This window comes from Primulina huaijiensis, chromosome 15, assembly GCF_012295235.1.
Source record: "Primulina huaijiensis isolate GDHJ02 chromosome 15, ASM1229523v2, whole genome shotgun sequence".
In the NCBI taxonomy this organism is placed as follows: Eukaryota; Viridiplantae; Streptophyta; class Magnoliopsida; order Lamiales; family Gesneriaceae; genus Primulina; species Primulina huaijiensis.
The window spans coordinates 23,563,191-23,586,579 of record NC_133320.1 but is presented as its reverse complement, the minus strand read 5'-3'; the positions used below and the strand labels follow the sequence as shown (position 1 = coordinate 23,586,579).

General features: G+C 37.3%; 5 protein-coding genes and 3 pseudogenes across 7 annotated transcripts; 3 read left to right on the top strand and 5 right to left on the bottom strand.

Moving 5' to 3' along the window:
- The first annotated feature begins 3,226 nt into the window (after positions 1–3,226).
- Positions 3,227–5,760, top strand: LOC140960052 (laccase-7-like; annotated as a pseudogene).
- A 312-nt stretch (positions 5,761–6,072) lies between these two features.
- Positions 6,073–6,843, bottom strand: LOC140958968 (uncharacterized). The gene is made up of 3 exons (XM_073416620.1): positions 6,721–6,843; positions 6,321–6,647; positions 6,073–6,233 (listed from the first exon to the last, which is right to left on the bottom strand). The coding sequence occupies exons 1-3, from the start codon at positions 6,788–6,790 to the stop codon at positions 6,118–6,120; spliced, it is 513 nt and encodes a 170-aa protein (XP_073272721.1). The 5' UTR covers positions 6,791–6,843; the 3' UTR covers positions 6,073–6,117.
- A 630-nt stretch (positions 6,844–7,473) lies between these two features.
- Positions 7,474–9,252, bottom strand: LOC140959434 (O-fucosyltransferase 19-like; annotated as a pseudogene).
- Positions 9,253–9,633: 381 nt separating this feature from the next.
- LOC140959530 (large ribosomal subunit protein eL33y-like) lies at positions 9,634–11,689 on the top strand. 3 transcript variants are annotated; one of them, XM_073417407.1, is made up of 5 exons: positions 9,634–9,778; positions 9,956–9,991; positions 10,092–10,320; positions 10,417–10,459; positions 11,496–11,689. In XM_073417407.1, the coding sequence occupies exons 1-4, from the start codon at positions 9,747–9,749 to the stop codon at positions 10,456–10,458; spliced, it is 339 nt and encodes a 112-aa protein (XP_073273508.1). In that variant the 5' UTR covers positions 9,634–9,746; the 3' UTR covers position 10,459; positions 11,496–11,689. The 3 variants fall into 3 exon arrangements, with proteins under 3 accessions (XP_073273508.1, XP_073273509.1, XP_073273510.1); XM_073417408.1 differs by having other exon boundaries at positions 11,486–11,689; XM_073417409.1 differs by lacking the exon at positions 11,496–11,689 and adding an exon at positions 10,568–11,463.
- Positions 11,690–12,120: 431 nt separating this feature from the next.
- Positions 12,121–13,152, bottom strand: LOC140959528 (steroid 5-alpha-reductase DET2). Its single transcript, XM_073417406.1, has one exon. It carries the CDS (start codon positions 13,080–13,082, stop codon positions 12,300–12,302), a length of 783 nt encoding a protein of 260 aa, XP_073273507.1. The 5' UTR covers positions 13,083–13,152; the 3' UTR covers positions 12,121–12,299.
- Positions 13,153–13,596: 444 nt separating this feature from the next.
- Positions 13,597–15,786, bottom strand: LOC140960201 (E3 ubiquitin-protein ligase APD2-like; annotated as a pseudogene).
- A 495-nt stretch (positions 15,787–16,281) lies between these two features.
- Positions 16,282–20,985, top strand: LOC140959624 (LIMR family protein At5g01460). The gene is made up of 14 exons (XM_073417551.1): positions 16,282–16,858; positions 16,956–17,041; positions 17,577–17,692; positions 17,771–17,881; positions 18,195–18,293; positions 18,424–18,546; positions 18,669–18,731; positions 18,850–18,914; positions 19,280–19,389; positions 19,471–19,585; positions 19,704–19,769; positions 20,219–20,329; positions 20,407–20,473; positions 20,556–20,985. The coding sequence occupies exons 1-14, from the start codon at positions 16,509–16,511 to the stop codon at positions 20,601–20,603; spliced, it is 1,530 nt and encodes a 509-aa protein (XP_073273652.1). The 5' UTR covers positions 16,282–16,508; the 3' UTR covers positions 20,604–20,985.
- A 446-nt stretch (positions 20,986–21,431) lies between these two features.
- Positions 21,432–22,890, bottom strand: LOC140959433 (GDSL esterase/lipase CPRD49-like). Its single transcript, XM_073417267.1, has 3 exons — positions 22,697–22,890; positions 22,397–22,537; positions 21,432–22,083 (listed from the first exon to the last, which is right to left on the bottom strand). The coding sequence occupies exons 1-3, from the start codon at positions 22,784–22,786 to the stop codon at positions 21,691–21,693; spliced, it is 624 nt and encodes a 207-aa protein (XP_073273368.1). The 5' UTR covers positions 22,787–22,890; the 3' UTR covers positions 21,432–21,690.
- Between the last annotated feature and the right edge of the window lie 499 nt (positions 22,891–23,389).

The following is a 23,389-nucleotide window of genomic DNA, read 5'->3' as shown; positions in this document are numbered from 1 at the left end:
TATATATTAACGTAAACAAAGAATCCCGAAGTACGGGCTGCTGCCCCATTACAAACAAAAAGGTCCTGTACCCAACGGATGAGGCTCCCAATCACGATGGGCCCACTTGGACCTTAATATGGGCCTCATGGCCCACTTAAAGTTGCAGGAAAAAATAAACAAGAAAATCCCGATTGATTTTGACCGCACATCTATTGTCACCTTTATTTTTAACCGTCAGATATGGCGTTTAGCTGTCTGACTCACTCTTTCTATTCGCCGAAAGTTGGGAGTCCCATTGTTCAGCCATTACTCGATCCATATTGTGAATTTAGACAGAATACAAGTACCGAGCATGCCCAAATCAGACCGTTGGAGAATAACCGAAAGTCGTTCCATGGGAGTAAGGTGTGCAATGATGATGAGCTAGTTAGGCACATGTCAAATTTACCTGGTTTTCTCCAGAAAGTTGAGAAAGAAATAAGTGTTCAAGAAAAGGCATTAAATTTTGGAGTTCTTGATTGGAAGAAATTTGAAAAATGGAAGTTCAACGAACGTGTGCCTGCAAAATGTCACCATAAAGCATCTTCATCCAGCAGAGGTTATGCTTGTATGACAACTGGACCTACTAAAATGGGTCCCTATCTTCATCCCATTCCATATTCTCGTTTTAGTTCACCTCAAGAATATCAAGCTGCCCAGAGTGGCAGTATTGATTGGCATCAAAATTGTCATCAGAGAGTTGAGAACAACTATAGAAGTTGTTCTGTAAAAACTGTGAACAACTGCCCAAGGAAGGATACAAAGAAAAACATTGCACCAGAATACAAAGCTCTGTCCGTAGAGCTGGAACACAAGTTGTCACTCCCTAAAAATGAGGTGGTCAACGGTGGGGTTAAAAAGAGTGAAATGAGCTTAATTGGAGTGGAATCTAATCCTCGATATGTCCATGTAGAACCTCTGCTGCATAATGTGCTCTTAACGACTAAACATCTTTAGATGAAGAGTTGCTCGATGAGTTCTCGATTTACAGAATCTGGTGCAAAAGGGAAGAGGATCTCCGATTTATCATCGCCTCTGGAGTTTGGAGGGCTCTCAGTTGAATTTCCAAACTCATGTTCCCTTCCCGTTGATGCAGATGTTCATGCCTAGTCTTCCATAGAGGCACATAACATGGTAACTTCTCTGGCCAATGAAGTAGATATTTACACAGGTGCATGCCCTGAGCTGGATCCTGTTGCCTCGTGTCACGAGCCGTAAAGACGACGTGGGCCGAGAAGGGGCTGTGGACGACAATGTGGAGAACGAGCCCAAGAACGTACGTGGAGGATGAGCCCAAGATGTATCAACGTTTCACACATGAGAAATTTAGGGTTAAAGGTTGAGGAGTAACAAGATTTTTTCCTTAGTTTGAAAGTGTCGCATAAATAATTTTTAGTATCACATCATATTTTATGATATCAAGTCATTACTCTTCCATGCTACATTAGCACTCTGGTTAAAAAAAAATAAAATTGAAAGAAAAAAGGTTGAGGAGCCCAAGATTTATCAACAATGTTCAGTGTTAAATAAACAATTTTTGGTATCACATAATATTTTATGATATCAAGTCATTACTTTCCGAGCAACATTAGCACTCTGGTTAAAAAAAACTAAAATTGAAAGAAAAAAAGTACATATTAGTGAACTAAAATCGATAATTTTCCAATAATGAGATCAAAAATAAAAACATCTTCAAGATACATGACCAAAAAAATGTAATTTTTCCCACTTATAAATTAGAGGAAGAATAAAATTAAATTTTTTTATATCTTTTTAAACAAATAAAAAATAATATTTAAGTGCGAGCGGTATTTTTACTTGTATAAGGTGCGGACGTTGTTGGACTAGACTACAATCAAATTTAATCTAATAAATTATCATGCAAATCTTCTTCTTCTTTTACCCTTTAAATTTATTCAGTGGTTGACAAATGAGGATTGAAGGACGTGTTATTGGTTGGATGGTGATTATCGATCAAGCTTCAACTATAATTCAACTTCCCCCTTAAGTCTAAAACATGAATCGTAGTGCTAAATGTCTGGTTTGAACAAGTCATGTTTTAGTAATGAAACAAGACATTCTAGATCATGGGATTTTTTATAAATTGGTTGTTCTCCATCTAACCAACAACCTCGGAATTTTAATTAAAACGGATATTTTGTTCATCTAGGTTCTATTTTGATTGAATGATTTTGACGGCCATTTAATTTCATACGTATGCCTGTAATCAATTCCATTTTTTAGCTCGAAATGACAAGGAAAGATTTGAAATCTCTTCTTGTGTTGTTCAAGTATATTTCCGTTTTCCGACCTAATCATTTGAAGTTTATATATTTTTAATATGGTTATAATTTGAGATCATCCTACAATCTATATCTTTCCATCAAAACACAACCTTAGAGATTGGATGAGTCGAGGATTAAATCAAGAAACAAATTAATTAACTATCGGATCTACACCTTGTCGATCGATCCAATCAAGAATTCGATGGTGAAAATAAAACATAATTAAGTATTTGTGTGTGTATAATAATATATACACGTACTAGGTGGGTGAACAAGTTTGTTTACTTTTTTTTTTTTGTTTTATTTCACGGCTGACGATGCTGACTAAAACGTATATAAATTATTTCCGTATTAAAATTAACAAAAAACAAATATCCAGATCAGTTTCCACAGCGTAAGTTTTATTAAAATTATTATTTCCATATTATTTTTTAAAAAAACTTTTAATTCATTAAAATAATTTTCTAAAAAATATTATGCGTGTTCAGCATTTAACTTTTAAAATATATGAATAGAAATTAGAATTCGACATATATTACAGCTTTCTTGAGCTTTTGATTGAACATTTCATAAGAATAAAATAAAATATAAAATTGATTTTATGATTAAAAAAAATATTAAAGAAATAAAAATAATAAGTTAAAAATTTGGTTCACACTGAGAACGTAACTCTCAAAAAAGTTTTGAAACTAAATATTTGATGGCCAACTCCGAAGTCCGATCCAAACAGTTAGGTAACGAAATTTCCTCTACCACCAGCTTTCAGTTCTCCCTTTAAACATTTATTCGGAGTATCCTTTCACGCAATCGCCGGAAATTATATTAATTTTATTTGGAGAAAATGCATGCATGTATAAATATACTCCATATGCGAACCAATTTCCTATATTTCATGCCATCTTTTATAAAATATATTTCTCCAAAAAGGGTGTTCTTGTCTTGAGGGAAAGTGATCAGGATTCACAAATAAATATTAATGGCGAATCATCTTGTTCTCTTGTTTGCATGCGCTTTGGCTTTGTTGGCTTATTCGTCTTCTTCATTTGCTTCGGCCGCCATCGTCGAACATTCTTTTCATGTAAAGTTTCTTGGCTTACTTTGATATATGTTCTGCATGTATACTATGTGCAGTGCAACACATAGACTGCATATATATTTAATCTTCTGCATGTATAATTTTGCAATATTAAGTAATAATTAATTTCATAAAAGATTTTACCACTTTTGTCTAAAATGTTTGATTAGTTTGCATGTACTCTTTTTAACCCCATGATTGTTCTTGTACAACCGATCAATTAATTAATTATATCATATGTCAACCTCAAAACTTTTGAGTATTTCCCCAAGATTTGGATGCTGAGTACTTATACTTATAACGTGAACGCATGAACAGGTGCAAAATTTAACTGTCAATCGGCTCTGCAGAAACCAAGTGATCACTGCTGTGAATGGCAGTCTTCCGGGGCCAACTCTCCGCGTGCAAGAGGGTGACACTCTGATCGTCTACGTTTTCAATAAGTCGCCCTATAACCTATCCATTCATTGGTATGTAATCAACAATATCATTCTTGTCACTCCAAGAATGAAATAAAATTAATAATTGGTATTCATTTGATGTGCAGGCATGGGATTTTCCAGTTGCTTAGCGGCTGGGCAGATGGACCTGAATTCGCCACCCAATGCCCTATCCGTCCCGGCCAAAGTTACGCCTACCGGTTCACCATCACCCGTCAAGTGGGTACCCTATGGTGGCACGCACACGTTCAATGGCTTCGAGCCACCGTTCATGGTGCCCTGATCATCCGGCCTAAATCAGGTCAATCATATCCATTCCCTAAGCCACACAGGGAAGTCCCAATAGTTCTTGGTAAGTCTAGAGTTGCTGTGAGAATAAACTCGTTTTGAAAAGACATTTCAACTCAATTTCTTAATGACTGTAGGAGAGTGGTGGAATGCTAATGTGATCGACGTGGAGAATCAGGCGCTAGCCACCGGAGCTGCCCCGAATCTGTCTGATGCCTATACTATAAACGGCAGACCCGGTGATCTGTATCCATGCTCTTCCAACCGTAAGTGACGTCACACAAAAAATATACAAATTTCTAGCACAAATTTGCTTTTGATCATTTTAACGTTTATATACAAATGTAATAGAATGGGCTGTGATTATCATTATTATCTTAAATGTAGACACCTTTAAGTTACAAGTGGAGCATGGAAAAAAATATCTCCTCCAGATAATCAATGCTGCACTCAATAACCAACTATTCTTCAAGATCGCCAATCACAAGATGGAAGTCGTAGCGGTTGATGCTTCGTACACAAACCCCTATACAACCGAAGTGGTCGTGCTAGCACCAGGACAAACCACAGATGTATTATTAACCGCGGATCAGACATCAGGCCGATACTACATGGCCGCAAGTCCTTACGCTAGTGCGGCTGGGGTTCCCTTCGACAACACCACCACAACCGGTATCATAGAGTACAAAGGATCGACACGGTCTAAACCTGTCATGCCTATTTCCTGCATTTAACGACACCCCCACAGCCAACAAATTTTTCACCAACTTAACTGGGCTTGTTACCGGGCCCTTTTGGAGCCCGGTCCCCCGCAATATAGATGAACACATGTTCATAACATTTGGGTTGGGCCTATCCGCTTGCGGTGCCCCTGGTAATTCCTCATGCTCCGGCCCATTTGGCCAAAGACTCGCAGCAAGCATGAACAATGCATCCTTCCAATTCCCCGCCAAGTTGTCCATGCTCGAGGCATTTTTCAGAAACGTCGGGGGAATATACACGACCGATTTTCCTAATAACCCGCCATTGCGATTCGACTACACTAACCCGAATAACAGCTTGAATCGAGCGCTTGTAATGACTACAAAATCCACCAAGGTCAAGAAAGTGAAATACAACGCAACCGTAGAGATAGTGCTACAAAACACTGCCTTAATCGGGATCGAGAATCACCCCATCCACCTACACGGGTTCAACTTCTTTGTGCTGGCTCAAGGATTTGGGAACTTCAACCGTACAATCGATAGCAAAATGTTCAATTTCTTCAATCCACAAGAGCGAAACACCATCGCGGTTCCAGTTGGAGGATGGGCGGTGATTAGGTTCCGAGCGAATAATCCAGGTGTTTGGTTGTTGCATTGTCATTTGGATGTACACTTGCCTTGGGGCTTAGCGACAGCCTTCGTGGTCGAAAACGGACCGACGCCTTCGAGTAGGCTGCCCCCGCCACCTCCAGATTTTCCCAGATGCTAATTGTCACTCGGGAATATCATCATTTTTACATCATTGTTGGTTGCAATTTAGTTATTATTATTTGAAATCAAATTATATTGTTTTTTCTTTGAATAATTAGCTTGTAAAAGGTTGTCATAAAGTCAGCCCTCGATTGTGTACATTTCCTGTATTGTTCACAATTTATAAATGATTTTTTTTCCCAAGTCAAATTGTTTCTCCTTGATTCTTGTAAAAGAGACATTTTGAGCTCATGGTTATTTTTATTTTTTATAATATGCATACTCACATATTTACAAATTAGTAAACACTTGATTCATATTCAGAGTAACCAATAACAATCTTTTCAAGCATGCCAAATATTATTCAGGAGTCATACATTTTAATTACATCAAATTAAAATCCGACAACATTTTTTTTTGGTAAACTCACTTTCAAGAAAATGAACTTCACTAAAAAATCAGAGACCAATCGAATCCTAATCAACCCGAATCTTTCTTTAACGGAGTTCGAAAAATATGAGCTGGAAAACCCATTGGCCACGATTCAGAATCAATTAGAAAGGGGATGGAGCAGGGGCATCACCGGCGGCGTAACCGTGGCTGAAAATCCCATGCATGCCGCGGAGGGAGCTGCGCTTCTGTTTCGCACATAGCTCCGTTAAAAATAAGCCTGCTAATTAAAACATAAACAAATACCGAATAACCCATAATGCATAAATCATGGATAGAACTCTAAAATTACTTGAATGTGCATTACCTTCTCCTGCGGCGAGATTGTAATACAAGTCGACAATGTTGGGGCAATTCTCGTAACATTCCGGTGAGCAGAGGCTAGCGGCGAATCCCGGCCTCAGGAAGGCGTCAGAGGATATCCCGACGGATTCCCTGTCAAGGCCACAGGCATCCACGCACTGGTCGTTCTCTATGTAGCCATACAATTTTTCGGCCAACACTTCCGATGTCTTGCACGTGTACTTCTTGATACCTGCTTCGTTGACGTAGGTTTCCAGCACACATCTCTTCCCCGATGATGCGATCGACAGGGCACACAGTTCCGTAGGCAAGTCCTCGCAGATCAACTCAGCTGCATTGATATATTTATATACAAATAGAAAGAAAAAAAAACGTTCAGAACTCACAAGGATTAGTAAATATACCTATTATCCCATGGATCAAGAGAAAGCAAGCCAAGAAGAGAACCAATGCCAACTTCATCGAGGAATACATGGCTTTATTTGATGATGATTTGTTTTTGGTGTTTGATTTTGTTCTAATTTTGGATGAAGAAAATTTTGAGGGGGAAACTATTAGATGGTTCAATGCATTTGAGAATAGCCTTGCCTTTATATAAGGTGATGATGAATAAACGAAAATTATATGGAAATTATTAATTTGGGGAGTCGTCGGAGCTTAATTTTGGCCTTTGATTTTTTAATTTCCTTTTTTTTTTTTAACAAATGACAAAATTTTCAAAGTTCGTATATTATTTATTTATTTATAACCTTTTTTTTGGGTACATTACATAATAACCTTTCATGAGAATTAGTTTATTGACACTACATCATTTATTTTAAGCATAATCTAATCACAGACTCATAAGAACGTTGGTTGAGCAAATTAACACTTAATCACCGACTTAATTGTGTGACTGCCGAAATTGCCGACTTAATTGCAAGTCTCTCACCTCGAACTTCTTTGTTTGTTATGTAAAACAAGGAAAAAAAATATGCACTAATAAAATCCATGCAAATGACTCCAAATCCGGGAAGTGAACGGTGAATCCAGTTGTTGCCACTCGGATGTTCATCATAATGCAAGTAAGAATTTATGAAAACATCATAGATTGATGTTTTTTGCTGTTCGGAATTCCAGATTAATGGAGAAGAAGTGGGATTTAGATATATGTCAAAACTTTCCAATCAATAGCTTTTCGAATCATCATACATATGTATTCTTGAAAGCCTGATCCGTGACAAGAGGTAGAACATATTATACAGATGAATATGATCGAAAAGAAAAGGGAAATGGTATCCTTGATTCCAATCTGTTGTGTTCCTTCCCTCATTTTCTTCACAATTCAACTGCTTCCTTCTGCTGTTCTGAAAGGTAGGAGAAAATCCGTTTCATCAAATACCCCATAACAAGATAGATATGTGTGTCTGAATCGAGCAACATACGGTATATTTACATCGCCATTTACCGTGTTTTAACGAAAACAAGCTAGCTACCTTCTCCGAGGGGCTTTCAAACCAAGTGTTCGATTCAGTTCCCCACCCTTCATAATCAAATAAGTCGTAGAGTTACAAACACAATCCTGATAAGGATTTGCATAGAAATTTTCTTCTACTCTTGGTAATGCTCCTGGTTGCCATTGATATGGCTTTTCTACTATCTTTGAATTTAATCTCTTTACTTTAGCCACGAAATCCTCCCGAGACACCCCGCCTTTATCCAACGAATTTACCAATCTTACAAGTTTCAGCCTGAAAAAAACAACAAAATTGAAAATCCCATAAAAAAAGATCTCCTTTTGACAGAAGAAATCACCAAAATACAACGAGTATAAACCTGTCGGGATTAATCGTCCTTCGGATCCCTTCAAACGTCCTATGCCCCTGCACGGCCTTCGCCATATTCCCATCATACGTATAAGCAAAGACGTCGCTTTCCACAGCTATAATTTAGTCTAATGCGGCTAAACGGTTCTGGTATAGCTTAAAAGGCTCCAATCCATCTTCTGTTGCCAGAGTGAAGTGCGTGAAAACGTTCGGATACTCTTCCCGAAAAGCATCCATGCTATTTTTACCGTAAATTTCACCTGCCATGATGTATATTCTTGTTGAAGAAGGATACCCCATAGCCTTGAGAAACAGCGCTGCTTCCCTCGGAGACAAAGGGCATCCCCCCTGTAGTCTCTTTAATCGGCTGTCGATTTCTTTCTCTTTCCAATACTTCACACTGTACCTCATTGCCCGCAACTCCTCAGCTTCCGCCTCAGTCAAGTCATTGCTTCAGCCTGTAAATGCAAGCATATCTTTCTCGTACCTGAAGAAAGCACAGGACTTGAGTAGAAAAACATCATCCGAGTCCAAAAGATCACGAAAATTAACGATAATTACCTCAACTCCTCAAGTGAAGTCCATAAACGGGTTTCCATTGTCTCTTAGCCTATCCACCAGTTTCTTCCCGAGTGTCTCAATCTCCGGCGTGTAACGAAGAGCTTCATAATTTGCACGACACTTGACTCTCTGTAGAGAGGAGGCGAGGTCATTATTTACCAGCCTTGAGTCGGTATTCGTGAACTTTATAACCTTGCGTCTCCTTAGAGAACACTACTCTTTAAAAAATATACTTAGAACCATTTTTAAAAATATTTTCATAAAAAATCTTGTTCAAATACATATTTCAAATTTTTTCACTTATAAAATACGAAAAATATTTATAAAATACTTATCCAAACGTAACAAAAGGATAATTGATTCATGATTTGCATAGCCATTATATGTTATGTATGCCCTCGGTTGGCGGGGTTTATTTCATCCTACTCATATGGACATTGGGACATTGTTCTCATGATATGATGGATGGCCAAAATTTGCTCATGCATATATAAGACCCACTTTTTTTTTTGAAATTGTATGTGTGGCAATATCTTACCCGTTGAAATGAAATGAGGGTAGTGCCCACATAGATAGGATCTCATCTACCGGTTGGCGGTCTTGCGTAGGGTGACATAAAATAAACAATTATAAAAATTCACATAGAATACAATACAAATTAAAATTTTGCATTCTAGACTTTTATTGAATTTTGTATGTTTAAAAATTTAGAGTTATTCGGTCTAAATTTTTATATACTTTATAAAAATTTGTTAGTATTCAATGTAAATATTTGTAACATTTTAAAAATTCGTCTGATATTCAAAATTGATTTTTAAACCCTCTACAAAAATATAAAGACATTCAAAATGTTAATAAAATTTACTTTTAAATAAGTAGATGTCCACAACGAAATCAGGGCAGGCCTGGTTAGAAAGTAAATGGGCTGCATTTTATTAGACCTAATTATGTAAGCATCAGCCCAAAATTTGTTCGATAAGCTTTATATGTTCCTTTGCGGCGGCTGCTAGGGTTTAGTTCCTCCGTTTTGACTCTCCGCCAGCTGAAGCTTCAGAACGTCAACAATGGTGAAGGGTCGTCAAGGAGAACGCGTTAGGTCAGCTGTTAATCTAATTCTTGTTACTTGAGACCCTTTTTCGTCCGGAATATTCGCTGGCATATATGCCTGCTGCGTTTTGGTTTTTTTTTTTTTTTCATTTTTTGTTGTTTGGGCCGATCACAGCTAGTTGAGGAAACGATTGTTTGATGGATATTTTTCTTTGCATTTTTGCAGGCTTTATGTCCGCGGAACTATACTTGGGTACAAAAGGTAAAAAAAAACCCTGATTTATTTGTTAGCTTGGAGCTGTGTTTTGTTTACGAGTGTAGGTTTCGTTGGATCGTTTGAAAATTGATGATAATGGCTACAGGTCGAAGTCAAACCAGTACCCAAACACGTCCTTGATACAGATAGAAGGAGTGAACACGCAAGAGGAGGTTGCGTGGTACCTCGGTAAGCGGATGGCGTACATTTATAAGGCCAAGGTTAAGAAGAACGGCTCTCACTACCGTTGCATTTGGGGTAAGGTCACTCGACCTCACGGGAACAGTGGCGTTGTTCGTGCTAAGTTCAAATCTAATCTTCCCCCAAAATCTATGGTATGTTGGCTCTTTCAACTAAAATTTAATGGATCATTCTCACTAGAATGCTCGAAATTACTCCTCACTGATGCTTTGTCATTGTTTTTCAAACAGGGTGCTAGAGTCAGGGTATTCATGTACCCTAGCAACATATGAGGTAAAAGTTTACATATTCTTACTAAATGGTTCTACATTGATCTAGATCTCATGTGATTAGATGGACAATAGTGTGTGATGGTGTATTTGTGCTATCATTTTGCACTAGGTTCATTAATTGGCAAGCTAGGTCACTGGGAAAACTTCCTAGAACTCCATAAATTCGTTGGTGTACTGTGTGTCATTGTCTTGTCTGCTATGTTTTCAAGCCTAAATCTGAAGTTATCTGTCTGTTTATGCTTCCTTCTGTTCATCATTAGTCTTAAAATGAATGGGTGGAAGTATATAAACAATTTTGGTTAATTCCATCTAGTGTCAGTGTGGTTAGCCCACTGATTTGAAATACTTGCCAAGCCGAAATCAGATGACATATACCGACTTCTGTATCCTCTATGTTCATCAGTCTTATAATGAATTTGCAAAAGTATTTTAGAAATTGGGTTGACTTCATCTTGTTTGGGTATGGTGAGCACATCAATTTATGGACAAACATGGTAACATATAGTTTGATGATCCTGATATAAATGTTTAAAGTTAAAGTGATGTTAACAAAGTAACATTATATCTTGCTACTTTGCTGTAAGGTTGATTTTCTAATGAGTAATGGAAAATACATGAAGTGAAACTCTTTGGTATTATAAATTTGTAGTTTAAAGAAACCTAAACAGTTGATTGACTATAACTGTTTGTTGTGATCTAGAAACTCATCAAATTTTGGGCTAACGTAACTTGAAAATATCACAGGATAAATTTATGTACCCAAAAGTTAGATCCTGCCATAGTTGATAGGAATTCTCAATCAGCTTAATGAATTGAAGTGACAAGATATGGGCAGAAATATTGTTTCGCATGCTTCAATTGGCTTTTGCGTTCTTCAAATTTGTAGGGGTTGTTTCGTGTTGATTCATAGAAACTTTTCACCCTGAGACGCCACTGTACACAATTTCGCAAATTATATTTTATTCGGACGCATTTGATTTTAATTAGTTTGTTAACACCCATTTCTTGATAACATTCCTCTTGATAATCTTTTGCAGTTATCTGACCTCGTAGGTTTTGATTTCGGGAGTACTCCGGGGAGGAAGTATCATTAGGATGTTGCTTTTGAGTGTTCAGAGTTCGGAATAGTTTTGTTTTGTGATTTGATATCATTGGTGTATCCCTTATTCCTTTGCGATTCTCTGTGAAAACACATATTACTACCTCTTATCACCTTTCATTTTAGATTTTCGATCTGTTTTATCTATTTTGAGCTGGTTATGATGAATTTCAACTGCATAGAAATAAATCAAGTCACTGCAAGAATTCGCCAATAATCTTTTATTCAGCACTTAATTACTCCAGTCCGAGATACAAGTTTGATACATCAGAAGACAGCTACCAAAAAGTTAAAATATCACAAAGAGAAGCAACCACAGGTTAATTGAAATTGTAAGTTAACAAGAGATTCAACGAACTTGTGGATCGACCTGCTCTCTATGGCACAAGTCTGAGACGCTGCTGACTGAGACCTAAAACTCGAGTTGTCAGACAGTAGTACAATCGGCAACATGAAGAACAAGTTACACAGATGGGTAAAAAGTTGGAATCAGAATTGGTCTCTATTCTTGGATCCTAGGGTTCAATCAATGGGCAAAAAACAAACCAACCAGCAAACAAAGATGGATTCAAGTAAAGGAGTGATTGTGAAAATGTGATCGTAACAGCATTGTCCGTTTGAGAGACATTATATATGATTTAATACATAATCGATCTCATCACTTAATAGGAAGCAATAAAAGTTGAAGTATTTGGGATTTGACAGTAGCACACACTTGATTTGGATAACAAGGCACAAAATATCAATACACCAACGGAATAACAGCTTTCCTATTCTTAGGATAATCCTCCCCAAACTTTTCCAAGTACCATCTGTGATTCGCCCCAGCTCTGGGTACCAAATTAGCACATGTGTAAACAAAAAAGCCCAATCCCGCCCAAGACCAAGTCATCAAGGCCCAGCCCAACCATTCAAAAATCTCTCCTAAATAATTTGGACAACTAACCCACTCAAACAGCCCACCTTTCGGTATCTTATACCCCCCACCACTATTCTTCAGGCCCGTCAGCAAATTATCCGACCAAATATTCGCCGCCATGCCGCCGCCAAAAACAACCATCCCGGGGACGAAACGCCACCAGAACCACCTATCTGCGTGGAAATCAGCGTATTTGGACACCCATCTGGCCTGCAAGTAAGTATTTAAGAGGTTGAACCCAAACGCCATCAGGGCCACGCTCACCGGGAACCCTCCGACTGTTTTTTTCTGGATAGGTGATGTGAACAGAAGTTTGAGTGGGTATATGACTGTGCGATGGAGGTAGTGGAGGAGGAATACGGAGATGAGGACGATTGCACGAGGGTCGCGGTGGTTTTGGCCGCGGGGGAAGAGGAGGAGGCTGAGCCACACGGTGGGGCTCTCCATCAAGAACCAGGCTAGTGGAGGCGGGATTGTGGGGCCCCATCCGACACGGTGGTGCCTGCCATATGGAGCGGTGAGGAAGAGGAGGGATATGATGGTTGGTGGTGTGATGAAGAAGAGGGTCAGAAGGCTGTAGTGAAACAAATCCTGATCTGCGGCCATTTTCTACTACTGCTGGTGTGGACAGACAGAGCATACTGGTTTTGATGAATGACTACTTCGAGAAACTACTATTACTACGGTTTATTTATTTTTGAATAACTTAAAAATATAAACGGATAAGATACAGCCAAATACTATTTGCCATTATATAATTTTAAGATATAAATTAAAAAAATAAATAAAAAAATAAAAAAATATCTTTAAAATTTATTTGGTTAATTTTCGTTTCACATTTGAGTGTGTTTATTTTAGATTGGATGTTTATTTAATTCGTTGCTTTGATGAAGTTTTGAAAATGCCGGGAACCTTAAGAAGTGGTGGGGAAGTTGAGAATTGTGGGTGAGATGATTTGTTGACAGATATTAGATGTGTAGAGATATTTTAGGGGTATAAAAGGAAAAATTTGATGTAAAATCACATGATACTAAAAACAATTTGTATATGTGACTCAAACTTGATAGGATAATAAAAGATAAACAACTTTCGATTTAAAAGATTTGTTAAAAGGAGAGATCCTATAAGAGTGAATTTAGCAGGAAAAGAAGTACCTAGGACCACAATATAAGTTAACCATCGAGGTTCATATGAGATTTTAACATACCAGGCATCATTAGCCATGCCCTATAGACATAGAGAAGAATCCTCAGTCTATGTGACTTCCTAGCACAACACAAACACACGCATATTGTACTTGTTCGCATATGAGGAAGTGCTTGAACATTTTCTAATGAAAAGCAACGTGATGAACAGGAGAATGACTCGGTAGTTTTATAGAGGAACAGATGAAAATTTACTCGTCGCCGAAAATATTCAGCCAAGAAAGACTCACAGATTTTCGACCAGGAGTGGTAAGAAGAGCAGCACTTTCACTTGGGATATACAGTTTGAAACCACATTGGCCTTGATCAAGCATACACTGGAAACTTGCTTCCGTTGTATCGTAGAGAAAAGCCTTTATTTGGAACTGAAGTTGTACCTCTTGAGCGCATCCAATATCAGTAAGCAATGCAAACAAAGTCAGAAGTCACAAGAAATTCTAAATATGAAAATTTTAATCTATTAGCACCTCCAAGAAAATTCAATTGGTGGATATTTAATATAGAAAATAGGAATTTTTGCGCCGATTCTTAAAAAAAATGAGGGACTCCATGACCAGTAACTTAAAGCAAATAAGTATTACCAAGATCAAATGATCCAAATTGAAGCACTTCATGCACAGGATTACAACCAAAGTGACACAGTGTAATTTCATTTTACGTTCCAATCGTTAAAAGAGTTACTATACCACAAATTCATTCAAGAACACTTGCCTTTTCTACTTCAGAATTCAAGTTACCCACAACAATGTAGTAAGAAGAAGATTTGGACACCTTTAGCTGAACTGAGCCATTTCCTGTGGACAGTAAACCGATGAGATTCAACCCCTGACATAACAAACACTCAAACTTGACCTTATTTTACCTGACCGCGAATGATATTCCAAGATAAGGTTGTATTTGGATACAATGGATCCTCAAGCCACACGTCTAGACCTTCATTTCCTGGAATGGTGCAGCATGCAGGAAAATCTCACAGGGTATCCAAAGAATAAGAAACCCTCATTCTCAAAATATACCACCAATACGAGTTGCTAACACACACAAAAACAAGCATCCTAAAAGTGTCTTAAACAACTCCGTTAATAATGGCTAGTGTTAAACATGTCATTAACAAATTGTTGTCCAAATATGACCGGCATCTAATCATTACCGTCTAGGTAAAACACTTCCCCACTGGCTCTGGTAAAATACTTCTCCACCTAAGCTCTAATCAAATGATAATGTATTTGAATTGATAAAGAACCAAAAGATCAGCATCACTTTAGATCAAAGTTCAGGAAATCTACTCTTGATCGAGCGATTAAAATCCACACAGAAAACTATTATGTAACTCCTTGATTTTTTCCATCATCATAACTACTGGTGTCTGTAGCCACCTACCAAAGTTATTTAGCTCAAACAATATAGCTTTTAAAGAAGACAAACATTAAAAGGCAAATAAACTAATCTACCACATGCTACAAGACTTTTGCATGTCTGTCAAAGACTCAAATTCTCATTCTGTGAGTTCTAATTTATATCTGCAGCAATAGGCGATATACATGTCCTCCTGGGTACTTCTATTCTCCAACTTTTTGAATAATCTATGTCATTTGTATCAGGTCTCAAACTGCTAAAAGTAAACTTATGTGTTAGAAATTAACTATTACCTTCAGCGATTACCAGCGCGACAGAGGATGAACTTAGGGAGTTCATGATATAAGATATGTTTATCTGAGACCCTTTATTCAAAAAGAAATTCCATTCCTGTGATAAAATGTAGCAACGTTTAAACGAATGTGAAGGCTTTCTATTTCAATAAAGTGAACAGTTAACTAGAAAAACAAACTAAAATTGCAAGTTAACTGTAGTTACCTTTACAGACTCCACAAATAAATGTTTGGGATTGATTAATATCGAAGAATGTGGTCCAAGCAGTACATTTTCAGGTGCATACACCCCAAATAGCAGTGTCATAGAACCTGAATCCAGAAACGGAATAGACAAACACACCATAGCTGGACTTGATTGCTTGCGATACTAAATCGATTCATTTTAATATTTTTTTCATAGTTGCAAAATCTTATGTTATCAGTTATCACAATAAAAGAAATCTCCAAAGTTCTTGAAACTTGTTTTATCCAATTAATTTGACAGCTTCAATTTTAAACTATAGGTCGTTCTATTTCGCCTACATATTAATCGAATAATGTAAACTTTCACAGCTGAAAGAAATAAATTTTACCAAACAAACAGAAAGTGAGCACGACAATAACGCAGGACCAAGCATCGCTTTGCATAGCCGGGGAACCCTCATTTTCCGTCGCAGTCAAGTGATCTCTGTGGTGAGAGTTGCCGGAATGTTCGAGATTCCTTTGCAAAACCATTTTCTTAAATTAATTATTAATTAATATATATCAAATAAGGCCATATTAATTTTTCAGCAGACGATTGGGAAATATATTTAATTAACATTTTTCAGACAATGTCTAAAATCGAAATCTGCGAATGCCAAGAGACAATTGACAATTGTATTTTCCAGCTAATCACATAAAATACCCAAAAAGCCAAATGAGATCCACAGAACCAACGCTTTTAGAGGGCTACAACAGTACTTTCATTCCTCGCGTCAAACTCATCTTGTTCGATAATCGTAATCCCACCTTCACCCGTTAAGCATAATCATCGGGGCGAGTCGCCATTTTCACTTTCTTCCCAGCGAAATTGTGAAGAAATTCGTGAGAGATTTAAATAATTTTTGTGAATTCCCAAATTCCTAAACCCTAATCGAAGGAAAATTGTTATCGAATCGCGAGAAAGTGGCCTCATTGTTCTTATCCCACCAGAAATGGGGGATTTCAATCTGGCCCTGGTGATCGTGGCCATTGTTGTTTGTGTATTGGTTTTTCTGTTCAACGTGTATCTCCTGGTTAATTATCAGCACCCTGACGATGTTAACCAAGCGTATTTCCCCAAATTCGTCGTCGTTTTGGGGCTCTCAGTCGCCGCAATCTCAATTCTCATGCTTCCAGCTGACGTGGCTAATCGTCAGGCCTGTCGCCACGCGGTTTATAACGGAGCGTGCAGTCTCACTCTACCTATGAAGGATTTGTGGCTCGCTGTTTATATTGTGGACGCTATCCTTGTTTTCTTCGTCATCCCTTTCGCTATGTTCTACTACGAAGGAGATCAGGACAAGTTAGAGTTTTTCTATTCGTGGTTTTAAATTTGATGTTTTGATTTTTGTATGTGAATTTGGTCCTCAATGGTTGCGGCATTCGTGTTTTTTCTTCAGGAGTGTGTGGAAGAGGATGAAAAGTGCACTGCTGTGGGTGATTGTGACAGCTGTCGTCTGTGCTCTCGCTCTTGGGATTTTGTACGGTGAGTTATTGAGAGCTTTTTGTTACTCTTTTGTGATTTTATGGGTTTGAAGGTGCATGGTAAATGAGCTATGAATTAAGGAATTCGCTACTAACTCGCTCATATTGGGAAACTTAAACCCTTCAGTCCCAACTTTATTAGTTACCGAGTGACTGGACGAATTAATACTTTGCAAATAGATCAGTGTGAGGATTTTATTTCATTGCCTGTGCAAAATATCATGTAAATCATGCATGTTAAAATCTCCGCGTGCTTGTTTTGTATTAAGTAGTTTGATGTTGGTGATTTGTGCTGGATATTTTGTCATTTTCATCAAAGAGCCGATTGAATATTTGACATATGAAATTGGGGAGGGAATCTGTTCTATAAGTCAGGTTTTTTGTAAGGATCAAGGACGAACAGGTTATTTTTTAGGCGAGAGAAATAAAAATGGCAATGCATGAACTTGGAAGTTGGAAGGATTTTTTGAAATATGGACCCATCAATTACTGGAAGGACCCTGTTTTTGTTTACATTTTTTTTGTTTGTGTCCCAGGTCTTTTGGGGAAGGTGGATTTCACAGTTAGGCATCTATCCTCATCCACTGAATCTTTCCCATCACCGTTGACCTTCTCCAGTGGTCAACAATGTGTTGGAAGTGGGGCAAGACAGGTCAGGGAACACATAATCAATCTAATTACTTACAGTTTCACTTCTTGATTCTTTCAATAATTATTTTTCTTCTTTCAGTGCTCCGCATATTCTGCCAATGCTTCATCTGAGACCACATGGACCATGCGCGCTACCTTCCCAGAATATGTTGTTGCACTAGCGACAATTGTTGGATCTTTCCTTTTCACTGTAAGATCAGCTACTAAATTTCTTCTAAAAAAGGTCCTTGGATATAACAAATATCCAATTTCCCATGACTTCCTGTTGTATTTACTTTTGCAAGCTATATGTTATGTTGGATATGAGAAATTCCATCTCTTTAGCATGCTTTGGAGTTTGGTATCTTTGGATGCTTGTTTTCTACTGTCTTCAGCTGTAGTGTAACTCTTGAATGGTCACTTTTACCAAAAAAAATGCTGAGGTCTCGTTACAAGGAAATATATTTGTACATCACTTCCATATTTGATACATCATGTCAAGTTTTTATGTGCTGAAATCCCAGATCTTTGGTGGTGTTGGCATTGCCTGCCTTCCATTGGGAATGATATCCTCATTTATCCACCGCCCAAAGGCTGTTATCACCCGTTCGCAGTATATCAAGGTACTCATAACTCATGTTTCTAATGGACTTCTTTCTTTTCCGCATCGACCTTGGGAAAAAAAATCATTTTTCAGAAGTTTTAGTCAACGCGTACAATTTTCATGCGAGGCTTGTATCTCAATGCCTGCAGGAAGCAACTGAACTGGGAAAAAAAGCAAGAGAATTGAAAAAAGCGGCTGATGCTCTTCATCAGGAAGAAAGAAGTGGCAGCAAGGGTAGAAAATGGCGCAAAAATGTGAAAAATGTAGAAAAGGTTTGTGTGTAGTGTTTGTCTTTTTCCTGTTCTTGTTATCTTTTGTGTGTGTCATTTGGCTCTTTACGTTCTTTCAAGATACGCTTTCTTTACTGTATGTTCGTCACATTTTAACTATGCAGGAACTACTACTTTTGGAAGAGGACGTGAAATCTTTGGAAGAAATGTACCCTCAAGGAGAAAAGGTGATTAAATGAAACAGATAAATTACACCTTCCCTCCTAAAGTGAAAGTATTAAAAAAAAAGAACAGAAAAGGAAGGTATTACGGAAAAAACCTAATGAAGGTGTCTTATCTATTCAGGCTGAGACATCTTGGGCTATGACCGTGCTTGGTTACCTTGCGAAACTGGTGTTTGGAGTTATAGGGTATGTCCTTTCTGATGACTTTTCTGATGCATTCTTGAATTTCCATTTTTGATTATCTATGCAAAAATGGTACTCTTGGGCCGTGGATCATATTTGGTTGGTCTTTTTCATGTCCAAGCCTATTTGTCCTTGCTGTGGACAATAGAATTGGGGAAGGGTGGTTATATTTTCAAATGCAGATTGCACGGGTTTCTGGGTGCAAGAAATTATTGTTGGATGGTTTGTAGGTCAATTCCCATTGCTGCGGCCTGCATTGACCCATTCAGAAATTTTTATTTGTTTATTTTTGGTTTTCTGCCCATGTTTTGATGCTTTTACTTAGTTGAGTTTTTAATATATTGAACAAGTAATGTTGCCTTGTACAGGTTAATCGTTTCAGTGGCTTGGATTGTGCATATTGTGATATATTTGCTGATCGACCCTCCTCTTTCTCCTTTTCTCAATGAAGTGTTCATCAAGTTGGATGACCTTTGGGGTAATTTTTGTGTCATTTGTGTCTTTATCTTCCTTTAAATTTTACACATTTGATTGGAATAGCAGTGGCTTCTACTTTTAGGTCTGCTGGGTACTGTAGCATTTGCATTCTTCTGCTTCTATCTCCTTGTGGCTGTGATTGCGGGGGAAATGATGCTTGGCATGAAATTGGTTTTCATTACGATCCATCCTATGAAGTATGTATTAGCAGTGTCGATTTTCTTCTCTCTGTTTACATGTTTTGTTATCTCTCATTTGTGGTCTTGACTTTTGTTTTCGATGATTATTGCTTGACATTATTACCTATACTTGCAGGTGGGGAGCTACACTTATGAACTCGTTTCTTTTTAATGTGGGTCTTATTCTTCTTTGTTCAATCAGGTAATACCTTATTATCGGCATATGATCACAGACCAATCTTGAAACATTTTATTGAATTTTTAAGAACTCTGTCAAGGGTAGCATCGTAACATCTCTTCGGACAAAATACATTTTTACACACTGTTCACACCATTACTTTTAAACACTTTATTGTCGCTTAATATATGATTAAATCAGTAATTTTCTGTTTATACATCATCAACTGACCCGTTAATAAAAAGATCCAGATTTTTGTAGTCCCCATACTTTAAGATGTCCAAGTTATTAAAACTTTTGCAGAAGCTGCAATGAAAAAATTATGGAAAGATCCTTCACTTTATCAAGAAACTAATTGAATGCAACTTTGTAACCTCTGCTTCCACTAATCATTATCTACTCTGGTGGTGCATTTTGTATTTAACTCTCACTTGTGCTTATTGTGAACTTCTATCGCGGTTGCTGTACTGCAGTGTGATTCAGTTCTGTGCTACTGCATTCGGATATTATGCACAAGCTACAGCAGCTCAAGAAATATTCGGTCATACACTGCAATCGCTTCGGGGAATCAAATATTTGTACAAGTTAGTTTGCATTTCATGCTCTTATAAATTTCTGTGCTCTAAACTTCGTGGTATTATAAATCCATTTGTTGCTGCAGGTACAATGTGTTTCAAATTGCATTCATTGTTCTAGCAGGGCTGACATTTGTATACTATGCAGCTTTTGTAAGTTTTTATAACCAGCACTGTTCCTTTTTCTTTATTCACGTGAATGCTAAGCTCAAATATGCAATAACCTGCTTTCTAGGGATGGAGAAGAAAAAAGCCGAGCGGCAGGTTCCAGATTTCCACATGACCAAAATTTAACACATGAATCTTCTGTACTTCTTGCTTTGTCATTTATCGAGTGATTTAAATCTCGGATTTGTGGTTCGGTTTTGTGTGACTTCGTTGCTGGAGTAGAAGACTAGCACCATCAAGAACCGATTACTGGGACAGTGGAATTTGTATTTGTATGTTTGTAGTGTGCTGTGCTGCACCGGGAGTAGCTTCATTGCCTTTTCATTACCCTGTGTATGCATTGATTTTTTTTTAGTTGAGTTGTGAACCATCATTTCATGTATTTATCTGTATTGTGAAGGATGGGTTTGAAAATTGTCCTTGGTGTAACATTAGAATCAGTGAGAACAAAAATGCTTGTCGTGTACCCGTTTGCAATTTGGCCTCTACTTCCTGAAGCTTTGGTCTAGTGCTTTCTTTTTTCTTTTCTTTTTTTTTTTAAAATGAAACTGTTGATATATAAATTCAATTTCAGTTGTTGTCAAGCATTCATCAATGGTTAGTTTATAGTGGTTTGATTTTCTTATATCAAGTTTGGGTTCTAATTACACTGTTCCGGCGACATGTCTCTAAAATATTAAGAAAAAAACACACTAAGTAAATCGCTTGTGTGTCGTGTAGAGTGCAGTAAAATATTTTAACTTTCATATAGGGAACACCATTAGTTCCTTTTCTCCAAATGTAGCTAACGATTCAAATCATTTACCTGTTAAATTAAATTAGATCAAGGTATAGAATGGGATGATTTGATGAAATTGAATTTCAAATCCTTAATCCAAAGAGAGCCGTGACGTTAGGATGATTTTTTTATTCATAATGATGGATTTCAAATACTTAATTCATAAAAACTTCCGTAATCAATCATTCCGTTCAATCAGAACCTCAAAAGAATCAGTGGTTAACAGTTTTTGTCTGAAAATGGAAATATTCGGTTGGTCAAGCAAAACCAACTGTCAATTATGCAACTAAAATTCCAAGATAATACACATTTGGTACAATAACTAAAAAGAAACACCTTCAGGGAGAAGAAACATAAGAATCAAATCAACAAATTATACAGCAATAAGTTGTTTTGAAATACGACGTCCCCCGAGTTCTTTCAACTACTCAATGTTGAGCAAGTGTCTTTGCCAGGTACAAATATGACCAGAAACATTGACCGTGTTCTTGCCATCCGGACCTACAGCATAATAAGGTGAATCCTCTGAAAATTCAGGCGTCATTGCCAACCAATATAGACTCGGTTCCGAATCGACCCTTTTCAAGACCTTGAGTAACTCCTCCAATACAACTTGGGACCCATCAGAAGACAAATGGATTCCGTCTCTGCGCAAGAAAATAAAAAAACCATGAGTTTGAAGACCAAATTCAAGAATGGGCACAACAAAAGAGCATGACAAACAGGGATAAAAAATTTTCAAAAATAAAATTCTAGTTTCCAGTAGCCTAGGACCAAGAGACACATTGTTGCTAAGAGTCACGTCGGATGGATCAAGTTATTGGGAGTTATATAAATGGATCTTTGAGCTAACTTTTGAATAATCTTAATACGGTATCAGAGTCTATAACCAATATTACGTGTTGGACCGACCTTACAGGCCACTTTTTAAAATGTATTGTAAGCTCCATATATTTGTCTAGACGTGTGTCGGATGTTTCATATGAGATGTAATTACTCGTGTAAAGTTGTGTATATATGGATTTGAACAATCTCTATATTCATCTAGCCTGAGGCAGAGTTTGGACCAATTCTATGATCTTGACAGAATTCAACATAATCAAGCTACACATTAGCAGGATTCAGTATCAAACATGTACCTTGGGAAAAACTTGATCTAGGATTTGAAGAGCCATCCTTGAATTCCAGCCAGAGTAACCCCGTAGTAGTACATCCGCCTTCGAAGATTGGGCACAGGAATCAATACTTATATAAAATGTGTCACTTGTTAACTAATATTAGAGGCGAAAAAGGATGCATCACATTACATGAACTCGCAAACAGCGAGATGTGGAGATTACAAGCCATTTAGAATGAAATGTCACCAAATATTCTCGGGGTATTCAAGATTCTAGAATCAAACAGCATTCAAGAAACGGTAAATTGCACGCAAGCATAGCACCCCAGCCCCCAACGTTGTAGCACATCTGTACTATGGATGATCCGAACAACACCAACAGCGGCCTATTCGGACCCACCATCTTCTTCTCTTCCTCTTCTTCGCGTGTGCAAATGTGGGAAGGAAGAGTTGATGCTGATGAATACAACAGCGACAGGCTACAGAATCATGAGTAGGTGGACCTCGTGTTCATCTCCGTCATATACTATACAATATACGTGTGACAACTCGTCGATGGAATTGGTGAATATATATATATATTTTTTTTTATATTATTATTTTAAAAAAATTTGAGTAATTGAACAAGTCAACTTCTCGTTTTGAGAACTTGAGCTAACTTCCAACGGTATTGGGGCTGGCTGGTTTTTTATAGTTGAAATGACCGAAGCAAGAATCGATGAGAAATATATTTATATGCACTATTATAATAATACGAGTAAAAATTAAGATATGGGCAACATATATATAAATAAATTCTAAGTAAAAATATAATTATATGAAAAATGATCAAATTAATAATATCACAAATGAAATTATAAACTATATGTAAAAAATTGATGATGTGGGAATAGGATATTACAATAAGGTGAAATAGAGGTTGGAATTAAAGAGTCAAATAAATATTTAAATAATTGAAAATAATAAATAAATAAAACATGAATAATGGGGCTATATTTTTTATTTC